General features: G+C 37.4%; 1 protein-coding gene across 4 annotated transcripts in view; it reads left to right on the top strand.

Annotated features, from left to right (window-relative positions):
- Positions 1-19,262, top strand: part of Spata6 (spermatogenesis associated 6) — an 84,546-nt gene that overhangs the window by 47,910 nt on the left and 17,374 nt on the right. For all 4 annotated transcript variants that reach the window (XM_041652151.1, XM_041652154.1, XM_041652153.1 and 1 more), the window contains 3 exons: positions 52-139; positions 5,425-5,465; positions 16,575-16,759. In XM_041652151.1, coding sequence (XP_041508085.1) covers positions 52-139; positions 5,425-5,465; positions 16,575-16,759 — 314 coding nt within the window. The remainder of the gene's footprint in view (positions 1-51; positions 140-5,424; positions 5,466-16,574; positions 16,760-19,262) is intronic.

Here is a 19,262-nt window from a genome sequence, read left to right as displayed (position 1 = left end):
GGAACGGAAGGTTGAAGTGCTCTTTCACAGTGCAAATTCTCTTTCTTCTAGGTTGATCCCCCAAGTCCCAGGGCTGATACTTTATTTGGACCACCTGGCAGAGACTGTGAAAGAGATGGATGGGCCAGGATGCACAATGGTAAGGGGAAGTTCTTTCTCCCACTCTTGTTGCTGGAGCTCCTGTCAAGCCTTCCCTGGCACTGATTAAGGAAAGCACAGTTTTTGCTGCATTATTATATATTGTGATAAAGCTTTTTGCAATTAGAAAGAATTGGATCTTTGTGCTGTTAAACGCATACTATTCTTTTAGATTAAAATGAATATTACATAATTTTAGCATATTAAATACTATAGTTCCTTTTAGTAAAAATAACTTGTGTTTTACTCAACATTTTCTACACTTATTTGACTATGAAACACATTTCTCACTTTAACATGTGTTAATTTATAGAACAGATTTTGAGAAATACCATAGTGAAATAACTCAGGTTTATAGTTTTGGAATACATATATCCACTTATTTATATACATATAACATTCTTGAAAAGTAATTTTAAACCCCACAATAATTAATCAATAAGGATATGAGATAACATGGCAAATGTTACCATGAAAAGTATGTAAACACACACACTTAGCAAATATCAGCTAAAATGATATTTCTGAAATAACAAAATCTTTAGATTTAATTTATAAGAAAATGTTTTGTTAGCCCTAGTCTCTTTGGTAAGATAAAGTTCAATGTGAGGGTGTTTTTGTTGTTTTTTTAAGATGCTTAGATGTCATCGTATAGTAAAGAGTATTTGAATATTAATATCAGTAGACAGTGGTGGTAGCTCAGCAAGTGTTCACTGGCAACCTTTAACATTAATTTCATACACACTGAGGAATCTTGGTAGAAGAAAAATGATATAAGAGGAATAAAAATGGAATCATAACATGCAGTGAGCTTGGATGCCTTCCATTGCTGGCTGTATTATATACCTTTTTAAATGAAAAAATAAAATGCTCTTTTTAGAAAACATACTTTATTGTTTAAGCATTGCTAAAGAAAATGGACTTTGGTTAAACTTGAATGTTTACAGCAGAACATTTGATGGAAGACTGTCTGAATATAGTCATAGTTTCTTGAATCTTTATTTCTTTCTTTTATTTCTTTCCTTCTTTACCTCCCTTCCCCTTCCTTCCCCCTCTTTCCCTCCTTCCTGCCTCCTGCCTTCCCTCCCTTTCTTCCTTTCTTCCTTCCTTTTTCCATTTGTATTGTGTTTTAGACAGGGTCTCTCTAAATAGTTCTACTGTCTGTTCCCCCTCTTAGAAAAAACCTGACATAGAAAATGGGCTGTGTGAATGAAGCAAAGGGAAGTAACTTCCACGTTGGTGTGCGTTGGGAAGATTCATTTGTAATACTACACACTTGATCTTATTTGTTAGCAAGATGGCTATTCTAATGATCCAGCTGAAGCCATCAGCTGTCTCTGTAGAAGTACATTGAGCCTATCAACATGAGTTTCTTTTCTTTTAGGTTTTATTTTGATGTCTTTTCATACATGAGAGTAGAAACAGTACAAAGAGTCCCTGTCTTGCTCAGCACCCACAGATAATATTTGCTTTCATTCTCTCCTATTTTTCTTTCTGCTCTACTTCTCCTCACCCCCAAATGTGTCCTTACATAAAGAGTCTCAGCAAGAACATTGCTATTGACTTAACTGTAGCCCGTAAAAATTTGTATCTTGAGTGGTGCATGCTTGGAATCCCAGGACTTGAGACGCAATTGCAGGAGGATCAGGGGTCCAAAGCCAGCCTTGCTGCATAGCAAATTTGAGTTCATCTTGGGTTACATGGAACCTTGCCTCAATAAATAAAAATAGACAAAAAAATCAGTCAAATAAATGACACACACGCTGTATGTTGGTGCCCAAACACCACAGACAGCAGTTAGCAGTGGGGCTGTTGGTGGTTAGGTTTAGAAGAGATTGTGAGAGTACCATATGATATAAAAAAATGCCCTGTAAGAAAGGAAAAGATCAGTATTTTCTTACTGTTATATTAGGACTCAGCTGGAAGGCAACATCGTCAACCCAGAAAGATCAATGGTACCAGAATTTGGTCTCCCATGTCCAGTCTCCTGAACTATAAGGAATAATTTATTATTTGAGCCACTCAGCCTTTAGTACTTTGTTATGGTGGACCAAGTAGACAGATGCAGACATAGTCTTATGTCTTATAAGCCATTTGATTTATGTTTTCGAAGCCTTTGCCATTTTTCTCAACAAAATTTAGTTAAGCCCATCTTTACATGATTATTTTGAGGATGAGCTGTGCCACTGTTGTCCGTCCTATAAAAATGTCTGTCCACAGGTTGTTGGTCTCGCTGACAGTGCCAGGTCTGGTTTCCATATCATGGATCAGGACTTAATTTCAATTTAAAATGTAATTTTTTCCTCAAACAACATTCATGCCACTGTTACGCCAAGGAGCAATTCTTGTCAGGAGATCATTGTTATAGATCCTAGAGGTCATAGCTGGGTGAGATTGATAACTTGGAAGTCTCCTTTATAAGAGTCAGTTCCACATGAGATTGCAATCCTATATAGTCATTTACTCATTTTCAAGTTTGCTTGATATCTATTGTTTTTAAGGCATTATGAATCCTAGAATTTCATGTCAATTTAACAGTAACAGATGGAAACACATCTAAATTAAATAGCATGCAGGCATCAGGTAGTTATTAGCAAAATGCTTTATTTTAAATGTTTTAGCTTTAATTTAACTCCATCTCTTCTTTTGCTTTCTCATAGAGCTATAGCAACTGAGCAGTCATTTCTAGGAGTATTTACTTGGTCTCTTTCTTTTTTATTTAATATCTTCACATTATCTGGTTATATTTTATATACCATAAAAATTTTTTTAGTGCAAAGATATTTTAATACTTTCATACATATGAAATTGCCACTATAACCCATTTATAGAACATTCTCATTGTGTCAAAACCTCCCTTACACCTTTTGTAGTCACCCAGTTCTCATCTTCAGCTCCTGTGGTATCCACACATTTTGGTTATTACTAGTAAGGCCACTGTGAGAATGTGCTTTGACCCTTTCACGTAGACCAATGCTTCCACTTCTCTTGGGTCTGTAGGAATGGAATTCCTGATTCATATGGTGAACCTACTAATTATTTTTGAAATTTATAATACTTTCCAAAGTGGCTACACTATTTTATAGTCTCACCATTAGTATATGGCATTTCCAGTTTCACCACCTCCTTGACAGTGCATGCTGTTTTCTTTTTACCTATGCTGTTCAGGTGTACATTGCAGTCCTAAAAATTAAAACAATAAAAATAGATAGTTGACCTTCTGTATATACAGGCTCTGCATTCACAGTTTAACAAATCACAGATCTAAAATATTTCACAAAAAAATGTGACCATGCTAAATATGTACAGACCCTCCTTTATTGTTACTATTTCTAAAACAGTATGGGAGCCATTCACATAGCATCTACATTACATTCATATTAGATAAAATCTTAAGGCTGTGATAAGTATTCAAGAGTGTGAACATAGGTTCTATGAAAATATCATGCCACTTTAATCTAAGAAATTTAAGAATTCATGGAGTTTGGCAGTGGTAATGGTCTTGGCGCTGTTCTCTGCTGGGTACCGAAGGAGCCTGTGCCAAAGGTCAGAAGCAGCAGTATCAGGTGAATAAAGCCCAGACAAGGAAGAGATGTGAAACGCTGCTGGCCTCTCCCTTTTAGCATGGTGCATCCCTGGAGAGATGTTGAGGGCTGGACGGATGATCTGAGGCTTTCCCTGAGGCCCTGATGTATGGAAAGGAACACAGCTCATTTGTAATACCAGGAACATGCTTGGCAGAGGGAGTAATAGCCTAGGGCCAGGTCCTTGAGGGAGCTGTGGTTTCTGATTCTGAGAACCAGCTCTTACCTGAGGTTTGAAGTTGTTTGAGATCACTCACAGTATCTGAGCCAGCTGTTTCCTATTCCTTCAAACTTTCCCGAAGTAGAATCATGCTTCTTATGTCTTGTTCAAGTTTCACCAGGTTTACAAAGCTTTTTAATTGTCTTCAACCTTGAGGGATACATTTTAAAATATTAATTACTTGTACCATTCCTGTATCTAGCCTGTTCTTTTGTTTCTGTTAGTCAACATTTACAGTGTAACAAAAGTAGATTCTGAGTCCTTTATGACTATAGGCTGTGACTTTTATCTTCTGTTGCATTTAGAGCTTAATTGGTTCCTAATTGTTAGTGAGAATTATTAAATGTGAACGTTGGGAAACTGAAAATCAAAGTTAAAAGCTTCATCTGTAAAATATGAAAGAAAATTATATAACTGTCAAATTATATTGAATTTACAAATGGTTTGTGAAAAGCAGAAGATATACCAGTATGTTCATATATGGAAACTGTTGGTATATATTAGTTGTAAAAGATTATGATCTCAATTCTTAAAACTAGATTGTGTGTGTGTGAATTAGAACATGATTACAGAATAACAAATTAGGATTCTGACTTTCTTACTAAAAATCTAACAGTTTATAATGCTTGAAACTTGAATCTTGAAATTGTAAGCCTTTTGAGTAATATATAGAGCATCAAATATACATTACATTATGATATTGTTATTTGGAGAGAGAATAGGATTCTTCAAAGCTATGATGTAGCTACTATACTGTCCCCTCTCATGAGTCATAGAATGTAAGCCAGCCTTTGACTCAGACATAGGTAAGTACTGCTTTCATGCCCTGAAATGAGGACTGGAACAGAGTTGGAGTATGTAATTTGGCTGGAAAAATATATCAAAAGGGACATAATTAGAAATTGAGTTTAGATTTGCTTGAATTAGAATTTGATGTTGAAGTTAGTTATCTTTGTGCTTTTAATTTTACTTTAATCATTAGTAATTGCAGTAAAATGCAACTTTTAGACAATGTTATAATACATTGACATCAGACAAATTTGAAATCTTAACCTAACAGTTTAAGGAAAATGATTAGTACCATAGAGTCAGTGTTGGAGTCTGTGAGTTCCCTGTGCCCCACCATAGATAGAAAGCACATTTCTTGATAAACTGGCTTAGTCACTGAAATCACACAGTTCTCGAAGACTCGTTGGTTTACCAAAATTAATTATTCTTGTGTGTCTGTAAAGTCAGATACTTGCACTCTAATGAAAGAGCGTCTGTAACGTCGTTGACCCACGGAAGAACCGACATGTTAACCTGCTGGGTTGGTGTCGTTTTGCTGCTCTAGCACCGTGGAGGAATTTTAAAGTGGTTTTGAAATCTGCTGTCTGGCTTGGGTTTGAGAAATGTTTATGATACTGAAAATTACAGGTGAAGCCAATTTTTTGCCTTTCTGATGCTGTGTATTGATCCTTTATCCTGTACAACCTTTTCCAGATCACCATCACTTTGGCTGCTGCAGATCCAAGGATTATAAGGTGTGTCAAATCAATATATTATGACAAGTGTTCTGGTTTTCAAACAGCATGAGGATATTTCTGCTGTGGGAGTCTCCTCTGTATGCTGTGATTAGCATTAATGATTAAAGAAACTGCCTTGGCCTGTTGATAGGACAGAACTTAGGTAGGTGGGGAAGATGGACCTGAATGCTGGGAGGAAGAAGGGCAGAGTCAGAGCAATGCCATGGAACTGCCAGAGACAGAAGCTGTGAATTTTACCCGGTAAGCCACTGCCACATGGTGATACACAAATTACTAGAAATGGGTTAAATTAAGATGTAAGAGTTACTCAATAAGATGGTAGAGCTAATGGACCAAGCAGTGATTTCATTAATACAGTTTCTGTGTGGTTATTTTGTTTCTGGGCAGCTGGAATGAACAAGCAGGCCCTCCTCCTACATTTTTCTGCTATAGAAATTCTTATGGAAACTATCATTTATTTTTTTTTTTATTTTTTATTTTTTTGGTTTTTCGAGTCAGGGTTTCTCTGTGGTTTTGGAGCCTGTCCTGGAACTAGCTCTGTAGACCAGGCTGGTCTCGAACTCACAGAGATCCGCCTGCCTCTGCCTCCCGAGTGCTGGGATTAAAGGCGTGCGCCACCACCGCCCGGCTCATTTATTTTATAAAATAATTTAAAAGCAATAATTGACCCAGCATGGAATGCTATGGTTTTGGTGGCTGTACCAAGGGGTACAATATGCCTTCTCTGAATATCTTCCTACAGTTATGCTATGGGTTTCATTATCCACTTTGACCAATTGTTGAATGTGTGAGTGTGTGTCTGTGTGTGGGGGGGTGGAGACATCACACACAAATGTGTGTGTGCACACAACATTGATTTGTGTAATATAAGTATGTGTATTTAATGCATATATATATATAATATATGCATACACATACATGCATTTGTCTGTGTGATTTGAGTGTGTGTTTAATACATATGTGATAAATTGTCTACAGGTATACACACATACACATATATATCTTTGCATCCATACATGCACACACAAGTGAGATATCATCATGTCCAATATCCTACATGGAGTTATTCTAAAGGCAGACTTTGTTAATTTCCTTTAAATAATCCTCAGTTTATAATTAATTTGTTTTCATCTTTGTTTACATTCCTCTTCTTTTTCTTTTTTACTAATCAATAAGTATCAGGCTATCAAGTATTTTATTGATTTGCTTCTTAATAATTGCTATTACCTGTTATATTGATATGATATGCAAATTGTATGAGTAGTTTGATTAAACAATCAAATATGGAGAGAACAGGTTAAGATTTTCATGGCACTAATCTGGCTGTAAGTTGGCTAGTTCATTTAAAGATAGATGCGAAGGCTCTTTTCCCGATGTGTTGTGCTAAGAACTGCACCTCAAATTCAGCAAATAGATGGATCTAGAAAGCATCATATTGAGTGAGGTAACCCAGACACAGAAAGATAAATATCATATGTACTCACTCATAAGTTGTAACAGGAGCGAGCAGGCCTGCTTTTGGTCCCAGCCACCTAGCTTACACCTGAAATAATCACACAGAAATTGTATTAATTAAATCACTGCCTGGCCCATTAGCTCTAGCCTCTTATTGACTAACTCTCACATCTTGATTAACCCAGTTCTATTAAATCTGTTTATCACCATGTGACTGTGGCTTACCGGCAAGATTCTAACCTACATCTGTCTCAGGCAGGAGATTCATGGCGTCTGTCACTCTGCCCTTCTTCCCAGCATTCAGTTGTCTACTCCTCCTATGTAAGCTCTGCCCTATCAAAAGGCCAAGGCGGTTTCTTTATTCAACCAGTGAAAGCAACACATAGACAGAAAGACCTTCTACACCAATAAGTGGCTTTTAGACATAAGCCAAAAAAAAAATTCGCCTATAATTTATAAATCCCAGAGAACCTAGACAACAATGAGGACCCTGAGAGAGACATATGTGGGTCTAACCTACATGGGAATTAGAAAAAGACAAGATCTCCTGAGTAAATTGGGAGCATGGGTACCATGGGAAAGGGTAGAAGGGGAGGGGAGAGGAAGAGAGGGAAGCAGAGAAAAAAATCTTTATCTTATTTAAATCAATAATAAACTGAACTGCACCTCAAAGCGTCTGTAGTCTCCGGCTCTCGCCTAGATTCATTACTCTCAGGACTTTCCTTGGAGACAGTGAGTGATGAATAAATTTACAGACTATTTCTGTATCCAGGATGGAGATTTTCACAGAAATGAATCTATCATATCAAATATAGAAAGAATAAAAGATTATTTTTATGGGTAAATAGTGATTGACTGATAAATACTCAGGTAGTAGAAAAACAGGATTTCAACAAGAAGAGAGTTATGCCGTGTGGAGTGTGCAAAGGGTTTATAGGAAGGGCGCTGCTTTGAGGCCCCTGGTGGCTTACAGGAAGAGAGAGACAGTGAGTTTGCAGAGGGAAAGGAGCATGGTGGGTGTTGGAGTAAGTGCAATGTTCTTGGAGAAAAGAGAAATTCTCGCCAGTACAGCTTGTGTCTCCTCTGACAGTTTCTGGATTATCAGTCTTGATCTGCTCTTCTAGACAAATGAAATTCTCTCTTCTATGGAGACATAGTTATTACCTTTTCTCATAAATCCTCTCCTTTTATCCCCATTTCTGTCTTACCGTCTACTCCATCCTGAACCAGTGTCCTCGTCCTTTCTGTGTGCAGTAGCACCTCTCTTGTGTCTTGTAAGCTCTTATTTAATACATTGGTTCTCATTGAAGTGCACCTTCAGAGGGACATTTGAGTATTTATTACTGCTATGTAGGGAAAGTGGTATTATTACTGTTATATAGGGAAAGTGGGTTTGTGTCTACTGGTTCTACAAAGAGTAGGATGATTTGAAATTATGAAGATTTATTTCATATCACACATGGCATTTAGGACCCTTACAGGATATTAAACATGAGAAAAGCAGATTGGTAATTATCAGAACCTAGAGTTGTATATTTGCACAGAACCAGTGAGATTTTTATATTGTTTTAAGGTTTATTGTGTCATAGGAGTACATAGTTTCATTGCTACATCATAACTTTAATTTTGCTACCATTATGAATTGTAATGTAAATATCTGAACTCTGAAGAAGAGGATGAAAAGGAGTTTAGGAGTAATAGGTGTAATATAATTTGTTTCTTTAAAAAATATACTGTGATTTCTATTCTTTTAATTAGTGGTGGTACAATATATTGTTTTTCTCTATAGTGTATGTTAAATGTCTTGTACTTAAATTGTCTTTGTTGACTATGGAAAGTTCCAAAACACACATACACACATGTGCACAAGCATGCCTGCACGTGCTTGTGTGTGTGTGTGTGTGTGTGTGTGTGTGTGTGTGTCATACCACAAGCACTTCCTGATACTTCATCTCTTCCTCCTTTCATCGTGAGACTCAGAAAAATGCTGCCTCTCCTTACCATCATTCTGGAAGTATTTGGGGGAAATGAATTCTTTGAGAATTTCAGAACTAAGGAGTTTTTATGTCTCCTTAAATAACATAAATAGGATGCATTCATACTGAAAATGAGAAGCATCCCAGTTTAGAATAAAAGAAAGAAAATGCCCTGACTCAACAGTATGAGAGAAAGACCTCCAAAGATAACATGGAGTTTTTTTTTTTTTTTTTTTTTTTTTTTTTGTGTGTGTGTGTGTGTGTGTGTGTGTGTGTGTGTGTGTTGATCATCTGCTGCTGGGCATGGGGCCTGCCCTGAAGAGTGGTTTGTTGCCCAATGAGACTCCCTTAGAGAAAACTAATCTTTCCTTATTTAAGTGTCTATCAATTGGAGAGAGCTTCAGGGTTTGGGATGGGGGCATGTGTCTACTCATTTTCATTCTAGAACCCCATGTGGTGCAGTCCCTGGCAGGCCCTATGCATACTGCCTCAGTCTCTCTGTGACTTCATGTGTAAAGCAGCTCTGTTTTGTCTAGACATTGATTCCTCTGTGTCCTCTATCACCTATTACTCCTAAACTCCTTTTCATCCTCTTCCTCAGAGTTCAAATATTTACATTACAGTTCATAATGGTAGCAAAATAAAGTTATGATGTAGCAATGAAATAATTATATTTTTGGGGGTCACAACAATATGAGGAACAATATAAGTATTAAAGGGTTGCAGCATAAAGAAGGTTAAGAACCACTGATCTAAATCCTTTCTTAGGAAAATTCATTCCTCTCCCACTACCTCCCTCCCTCTGTCTTTAAACATTAAACATATTTTAATGGTTATATAGATTATAACTTTTTTTTATTTTTGAGACAGGGTTTCTCCGTAGCTTTTTGGTTCCTGTCCTGGAACTAGCTCTTCTAGACCAGGCTGGCCTCAAACTCAGAGATCCGCCTGCCTCTGCCTCCCGAGTGCTGGGATTAAAGGCATGCGCCACCACTGCCCGGCTCAGATTATAACTTTCTTATCAATGACTTATCAACTAATATCCACATACAAGTGAATTTTTGTCTTTCCATATACCATATTGACTTTTGTCTAGTTCCACCCATTTACCTCCAAATTTTATGATGTTTCATTTTTTAATGGTTGAATAATATTCTGTTATGTAAATGTCCTATGTTTTCTTTATCCATTTTTTCATGGATGGGCATCTAAGTTGTTTGCAATTTCTGGCTATTATTAAAGCAGCAATGAACATGGTTGAGTAAGTGTCTCTGTAGCAGGATGAAGTGCCCTTTGGGTATATGTCCAATAGTGGTATAGCTGGATCATGAGGAGATATATTCCCATTTTCCTGAGGAAACATCACATTGATTTTCACAGTAGTTGTACAAGTTTGCACTTCCACCAGCAATGGACAAGTGTTGTTCTTACTCCACATCCTCTCCAGCATGAGATGTTACTTGTCTTATTGATTTTGGACATTCTGGCTAGTATAAGGTGACATCTCAAAATAGTTTTAATTTTCATTTTTCTGACTAAGGAAGTTGAACATTTTAAAGATTTCTTAGCCATTCATGTTTCCTCTTTTGAGAATTCTGTTTAGATCTGGTCCCCATTTTTAATCAGTTTGTTTTCTTGATGTCTAGTTCTTTTTAGCTCTTTATATATTTTTTAAAAATCTATCTATCTATCTATCTATCTATCTATCTATCTATCTATCTATCTATCTATCTAGTGTTCTGAATGTATGTATGCCTGCAGACCAGAAGAGAGTACAAGATCTCATTACAGATAACTGTGAGTCATCATATAGTTGCTGGAAACTGATCTCAGGACCTCTGGAAGAGCAGCCTCTTAACCTCTGATCCACCTCTCCAGCCCCAAGATCTTTATATATTTTTGATATTAGCCCTCTATCTGATGTGTAGTTGGTAAAAATCTTTTACTGTTCTGTAGCCACTTCTACTGAATGACAGTGTCCTTTGCTATAAAGAAGCCTTTCAGTTTCGTGAAGTCCTGTTTATTAATTGTTCTTACTTCCAATGCTAACAGTATTCTGTTCAGAAATCTTTTCCCCGTAGATCAGCCCCTTCATCTGGCCTTTCTTTTAGTCCCTCTGCTTAATAGAAAGGTCTTACTGTCTTGTTTCTTAGACTGCCAAAGTATTTTTCCATTTTGACCTCATATCTTTTGTGTTTTTTACTTTTTTCCTGATTCTGTATGTTTTAATTTCTGTTCTCAAAACAGGTCTTTCCTGAGGACATTGCTTTCTCTTTACCACCCCTTAGTTTATAAGATGTGAATGATAAAATTTATTTATTTTTAGTATTGAACTTGATTTATAATACAGCATATTGCATATACATGTACACACATGATTAAATCTGCTTAACATCTATCACTTCACCTACCTTCTTGATAGAATGTTTAAGATCCTAGCACTTTTTACATATTAAGTATACAGTTACCTATAATCACCATGCTGTGCAACAGACCTGTGTATATTCATCATCGTCTCTACTTGAAACTGCATCCTTTTTGGCCCCAGATAAGACCTAGGCAATAGTGGGGAGGGTGCCCGAAATGGCATTACTCTGTATTCAGATTGGTGAGTATCTTAAATATCACCATAGAACCTTCATCCAGCAACAGATGGAAACAGAGGCAGAGTCCTACATCAGAATGCTGGACTGAGCTCCCAAAGTACAGTTGAAGAGTAGAAGAAATGAGAATATGAGCAAAGAGGTCAAGACCATGAGGGGTTCATCCACTGAAGCAGGGAACTCACCAACTACAACTGGACTGGGAAGGGACAAGCATAGGACCAAGCTAGTCCCTCTGAATGTGGTTGACAGTTGTATAGCTGGGGTAGACTGCGGGGCCACTGACAGTGGCACTGGGATTTGTCTCTGCTGCATGTACTAGCTTTTTGGGATCCTAATTTCTTCGGATGTATACTTTGTTCAGCCTAGATGTAGTGGAGAGGGCCTTCAACCTTTCACAGGGCAAGGTACCTTACTTTCTCTTAGGATTGGAGGGGGTGGGGCAGGAGGGTGTTTGGAGGCAGTGGGAGGAGAGGAGGGAGTTGAAATTTGGATTGTTTTTTAAATATAATAAAAGAAATAAAAACAAGTAATAAAAAAGAAACTCCATCCTTTTGATTGAAGGCTTTCCCACCATCACCCTTGACAATTTCCAATCCATACACTCCTTTTATAAGTTCTGCTTTTTTCAGGCTCTAGAGATAAGTGAGGTTAGAGTCTTTTGTCTTTCTGCATCTGGCTTCCTTAGATCAATGGCTTCTAGAATCATGCATTTTGTTGCAAGTATCAGGAGTTCATTACTTTTTAAGATTACATAATATTCCATTATATTTATCATATGTTCCCAATCTTCATCTGTTGATGGAAACAAATTGTGTACAAGCTCATTCTTAGGAGCCTTTACTAAATGCAGATAAAAGTAAGTGCAACCCATGTTTCTTGCCAGCTGTTTCCTTAGAGACATAAGCTTGGAAGTTATGTGGTCTATTTTCCAACTTATCACAGGCAAGAGTTTTATTAATTTTTCTGCTATTTTACATTAATCTTAACTTTTCTATCTGCAAATATCTGTTCCCTTGCTGCCTGTTCCCAAGGAATACATAAATGAATATTTAGCTTTATGTTAAGGCCAGTATATTAAAATATCAACTTCTAAGTTGCTCAGAGTAATGCTATTTGTTGTACAAATAAGGCCCTAACTTCAGAAGCTAAATATAGTAGAGATTTAATTTTAAATCTTAACAAATAAAAGGTCCTTCTAAACTTCTGCTTTGTTTTATGCAATAACTCATTTTGGGTCTCCCTTACTCTGGGGCCTCACAGGCCCCTTTGTAAACAGAGAGAAGGCTCTGTTTTCTGAGAACCTTTCTTGAAATGGACATTTGTCTGTGTTTTGCTGACAACAACTGGTCACAGTTCCTCCACTGATGCAAAGATGCTTCTTAGCAATGTCCCTACTCTGGAGGAGGGCAAGATGAGTTGGAGTCGATGTCTAGTCACGTTCTTTGCATTTAAGATATGAAAAGGAGTTGTGACAGATGCCTAGTGGCTTCTGTTGCATTTTAGATATGAACACGAGTTATGGTGGATGAGTGTCTAGTGGCTTCCATTGCATTCTAGACATGAACACGTGTTGTGGCAGATGCCTAGTGGCTTCCATTGCATTCTAGACATGAACACGTGTTGTGGCAGATGCCTAGTGGCTTCCATTGCATTCTAGACATGAACACGTGTTGTGGCAGATGTCAAGTGGTTTCTGTTGCATTCTGGACATGAGCATGAGTTGTAGCAAATGTTAAGTGGCTCCTGTGGCATTCTAGCTATGAACTTCTCTCCCCTTTGACAAGGATTTTGTGACTGAAACTATCATGTAACAAAACTAGAAATCATCTCTACTCTTGTTGCTATTTCATAGTAATATGGATATTAAGAGAATTCCTGTGTATTTTGACTATAATAATTATTAGGAACAATATACATAATGTTTTGACATTCTGCTCATCAATTTTCTATTAGTTTAAACTTTTTTGGACTTTATCTGATATGAATGTTTTGCCTTCCTGTACACCATTTGCATGTGTTGTGCTCATGAAAGTCAGAAGAGCATCAGATCCCATGGCACTGGAGTTAATAGTGGTTATAAACCACCATGTGGATGCTGGGAACCAAACTTGGGCCCTCTGTAAGAGCAACAAGTAAGATAAATCCCTGAACATCTCTCCAGTTCCCAGCTTTGATTATTATAGCAGACACTAGAGGCAACTGCTTATAAAGAAACATATGACTCACAGTTAAAAGTTTATTGGTCCCATTGCTTTGGCAAGGTGGCATATGGTGGAAGCACATGGCAGGGAAAATCCACCTCCATCAGGATGCAGGGTGCATGAGAGAGGTGCACTGAATTCTGCCATCTCCTAAAGACTTCCTAGAAGGCCCCACCCTTAATAGTTTTACCACCTCCTGACTTTTTTTTTTTTTGAGGCTTAACCTTTTATCACATGGGTTTTTGCACAGCTTTTGAGAGTCAGATTATAGCAACTAAAAGCTAAAGGTTTTTGACATGATCAAGAAGAACTGAAAAAGCATCTCAGTAACATTGAGCTCTGTGGTCTTAATGTGTCACTGATGAAATTATGTCATTTAAAAATGAGCAGACAATTGAAGATTACTAATGTTCAGTAAGTAGCCTGCAACATAAAAGCCTTATTATATAGGAAATGTTTAAATCTGGCTTCGAAGGAACATGTAGCCCATGAAAGTCTGTCAGTGTTGACTGATTATACTGGACATTGATTCAGATTATTGGTTGTTTTAAATTTAGGACTTGGATTTATGATGCTAAAAGGTCTGAGGTGAGCTCTTCAGGAGGCAGTTTGCCTGCAAAGAAAGCAAGCAGGCAAACAACAACCAAATCTAAACCACAAGCCAAGATCCAGCAGTAATCTGAGAAGTAATTTAGTCAGAAGAGCATCAGATCCCATGGCACTGGAGTTAATAGTGGTTGTAAACCACCATGTGGATGCTGGGAACCAAACTTGGGCCCTATGTAAGAGCAACAAGTAAGATAAATCCCTGAACATCTCTCCAGTTCCCAGCTTTGATTATTATAGCAGACACCAGAGGCAACTGCTCATAAAGAACTCCTATTGCAATGAGAACAGCCTACATTGTCATTCTCTGGGCCTGGCTCAGAGATGAGTTCAGTAATTTACATTTGCTTACATAAATGTAACCTTCTCCTATAGACTCATAGAAAAATACCAGGGAAATAGATTGTAGAACCATCAGCAATGCACCACCAACACATGAAAATATTACTAAAATGGTTATGCAGTCCTAGAACTGCCTGTGCTTAGTCTTGGACTTAGTTTAACAAACAAGACTTATTTCACCATGGCAGCTACAAAGACCCCAGAGAAGGGGGCTGAAGGATCTGCAGGATCTTAGAGGAAGGTTCTGTCTCTGCACACAAACTTTTAACTGTATCTTGAATCTATTGACTTTAGTGGCCATTGGGGTTGTCACTAGATGTCTCCCCCAATAGCTGTATGCTCTGATGACCTCAAGGGAAGTTTTTTGGGTCATGATACAGAAAGAGAGGATACTGCCTTGACAGTAATATCTCTGGAAATAAAAAGTTAAGAGTTGATACTTACAGGGTTTGGAGTCATGGACATTTTAATGGAGAGCATTCAGTGGAGAATTTAATTGGTAAAGTTTGTATATAAAATTTTAGGGTTAATAAACACAAGGTAGAGGTTTACCAGTCATAATAGGTGAGTAGTGAAGGAAAGGATTCATCTGTTTTGAGAAGGGCATTGCTTGTCCAGGCAAAGAGAAGAATCAGTATTATTTTGAGAAGGGTACCCAATTGATGATTGAGCCTTTTGCTTTTTAGGAAGATCATTATGGGGAGGCCCTGGGGTAAATTCTGAAGCTATTCACCGGTTTACAGCCTTGTTTTTCTGGCGAAAAGTTTGAGAGAGTCAGGAGAAGGTTGTGTGGAATGGAGGTGGGCCATAGTTCTTCATGTAGTTAAGCCATATGGATGCAATTGTTCTAGGTTCTCCTATTTCACTAAGTTATATGTTTCCCTCTTAATATGTTGCACATTGTGAGATCTATTGAACTAAACATGACAAACGCCAATTGCATCCATTTTTTTCAACTCTTGTAATTTTGTGTCTTTATGTCTGAATAACACTTTATTGTGTATATGCACCACATCTTCTTTATTCATCCTCTCATCTGTTAAGGACACGGGCTGATTCCCTAACATGGCCCATGTGTCTCCAGGTCTCTATTTCTGTTTTTCCTCAGTGTTAGGTCCCTGTTGACCATTCTTTAAAAGGATTCTTGTTCATCTATTCCCATTCCACCCATCAGCATTTCTGATCTCCTTTCTTGTTTTACTTTGCCTGGTGGAATGTAATACTCCTTGGAATGATTCATATTTTATTTATGTATCTTGCTCTGTGTTTATGTCTCAAAGCTATTTATCCTTAATAGAATTCTACTTGTGTATAAGTTCCACAGTTGTACACATTTGTTAATTTTTCTGTCTTGATTGGTGTATCTGGCTGTTTCCAGAAGCAGTGAGTGCAGGTTAGAGGGAGAACTTGAATTGTACCTGCTTGACCCTAAGAGCTAAACTAAGCAATCGGTGGTTTAGTCATTTGTGTTCTTTATTTTATATAGACCTGTCTAGATACTCATCACACCCCTACTCAAGTGGATGGGGAAAGTCCAGGAGGCTTCAACCTCTACACAAAAAACTTCAGGCAACTAAATAATGCTCAGAGTAGGAGAAATAGTCTTATCCATTGACAAACACACAAATTAATTATCCAGACCAGTGATCAACAGATTGACTGATGATTTCATGTATTTAGGAAACACATGGAACAACAATTAATGAAAATGAGATCATAAATTTGAAAAAGAGCTAGACGAGGGATGTATAGGCAAATTTAGTGGGAGGAAAATGGTGGAAATAGGATATAATTACAATTTCCAAAAAGAAAATAAATAATTAAAAATCAAAAATATATTGTATTCATTTTATAGTGCACGTGTATGTGTGTGTGTATGTATGCACATATAGATAGATACACATGTATTTTTTAAAACAGGTTATCAGGACACCACATGGGAGAGACTTTGAGGATCCCTTCGAAAGGTGTGAGGAATATCTGAGCCCAAGGCCGTGTACCAAGCCCCAGCATTCTGCAAGGACCTTACTAGTCCATTCAGCACCCTCAACAGCACCAAAGCATTGTCAAAGCCCTGTGCTAAATAGAGGCTCTCTCAGGGAAAGGTAAGTGTAGTTTCTGTTTTTCTTCATTTTTCTTTTCTTTCCGAACAGAAAGACTATGAGTTCAAGGCCAGCCTGGGATATACTTTTCATCTTTTGAATGTTTGGCATTAGAAACAGGGACCAGCATATTCATATAATGTAATTATTTATAAAACTTAAATTTTAATTTTGAAGCTTACTAAAATTGTTTGCTTGAAATAGATTATATATTATGTTGATATTTCTCCCTACCACAGTTCACTTGAAGTGAGTTTGTTAGCCAGATCTGGACTCTATTCCTAATTAGTTAATGTAATTCCTAAAGTGAAAATCTGAATTGTGATAGGTTGTTTTAGTAGACCCATTTTGGCGGAAGCTGCTTGTTTGTTTTTGGTTGCTTAGACCCGAAATAATCACACAGAAACTATATTATTTGCAATATTGTTTGGTCAAAGCTTAAGCATCTTTATACCTAGCTCTTATATCCTAAACTAACTCATCTCCATTAATCTGTGCATCACCGCAAGGTTGTGGCCTACCGGCAAAGTTTCAGCAGGCTCCGGCAGAGGCATCTGTCTCCTGTGGCAGCTACATGGCTTCTCTCTGACTCTGCCTACTCTCTCTCTATATTTTTTTCAGTCTGTCTTTATTCTGTTAAGCCATTGCCTGAAAGCAGCTTCTTTATTAACCATTGGCAATAAAAGATGTTCACAGCATACATCACCTCCCATATCAGACCTGTAGTGATTTATTATTATTGATTAACCCTAAGTATAGAAATAACCTAGGCTGAATTTTCTGATTAGTCTCAGTGGTGAAGCATGCATTGTTGTGTGGCATCTGGCTTCTCATTTACCTCCTGCCAGCAATCCAGTAGAATATAAACCATGGGAAGAGTAAAGCACTCCCTCTAGGAATGCTTGCATCCAAGTCAGAAGGGTGGTTATATGTTGGCACGGAAAAAAACCCACCATTTTTATATAAGACAATTCTTTACCCATTTAAAAATTCTAGGTTATTTAAAAAACTTTTACAGAAAAATTGAAACTTGGGAGATACATTTTCAACACTGTGCCTCTCACGTTCCATGGTTAGAGATGGCATAAAAAAGTAGCCAGTGAGTTCTTAAAACATATTACGTTCATTCACCAGGCATAATCACAATTATTTAATTAACTGTAGAGACAATATCAATAGTCTGGATGAACAAGCTATCTTGAACAAGATTATGGCTGCTGCATTAAAACATTCTGTTCTGAACAGATAGATTTATCTGTTTCTTCATTAGCTTTGTAAACATTTGGACTGGGAGAGGGAAAAGGGGAGGGAGAGGATGTGAGTATATGTGTGATGCTGGCCTCTTGGTAGTGAGATGCAGAATATTTTTTAATTTACTTTGTTTTTTAGAATTTCATGCATGAGTGTTAAATTTATATCATTCCCCTTTCCTCCCTCCGCTAGGCTCCTCCCATGTCTTTCCCTACCCCTCTTAAATTCATGACCTCGTCTTCTATAATCATTATTATTACATACATACACACACACACACATATACACACACACACACACACATGTACACATACGTACTGGATCCGTTTAGTATTGCTCATGTATACATGTGTTTAGGTCTTGGAATTATGTAATCTATAGGGCTCTCTTTCCTAGAGTAATCTGATTTTCCTTTCCCTTAGTAGCCACTGATTTCCTGTAACTCTCATCTAGGGTTGGAGCCTCTGGAAATGTCCCACTTTCATGTTCATGTTTCCCAGTGCTGTCATTATGTAGGTCTTGTTTATGCAGCCTTATTTCTGAGATTTCATGTGTGCATCATCCCTTCATGTCTAGAAGACACTATCTTGCAGTAGGCATCCTGGTGCTCTGCCTCTTCTTACTCCCTCTTCAGTCTTATTCCCTGAGCTTCAGTGTAGGGCTTGTGTTGTAGATGTACCAATTGGAGCCAGCCATCTTGCTATCACTTGTTCTCTACATTTTGATGAATTTTTATCGATGCCATTTCTAGTTCAATAGAATCATGTCTAAGAGGAATGGTATTGTGATATAGGAGAGTTCTCACATGGTGTGTGTTTGCATGCATACACGCACATGCACACACACACACACACACACACACACACACAGGGACCTGAGTTATTTTATTTGTGTATACAATGTTAACTGTAAATTTTTTTTATTGAATATAGCTAAAATTACCTGTCCAATTATATTTCAGTGGAAGAAATACCTTAATAATAAATGTAACTGTTTACATTCTTTCTCTTCCATCTTCCCTCAAGTCTTATTGAAACCTGGTTTCACTCTGTAACCTCATCTGTCCTGGAAATTGCTATGTAGACCAGACTGGCCTCACCTTGTGCTGATCCTCCTGTGTCTGCCTAAGGAAAGTTAGGATAATTTACTTTCATGCCAAATAAATGTGGTTAAGCTTTTTGCTAAACTAAAACGAGTGCTCTTAATATTCAAAATTGACTGTTTTACTTTTGATTCAGTGAAAATAAGGCACATT

Source organism: Microtus oregoni, unplaced genomic scaffold, assembly GCF_018167655.1.
Source record: "Microtus oregoni isolate MIOR12 unplaced genomic scaffold, Mior012 000005F_ref0000423, whole genome shotgun sequence".
NCBI lineage: Eukaryota > Metazoa > Chordata > Mammalia > Rodentia > Cricetidae > Microtus > Microtus oregoni.
This window is presented reverse-complemented; position numbering and strand designations above follow the sequence as displayed.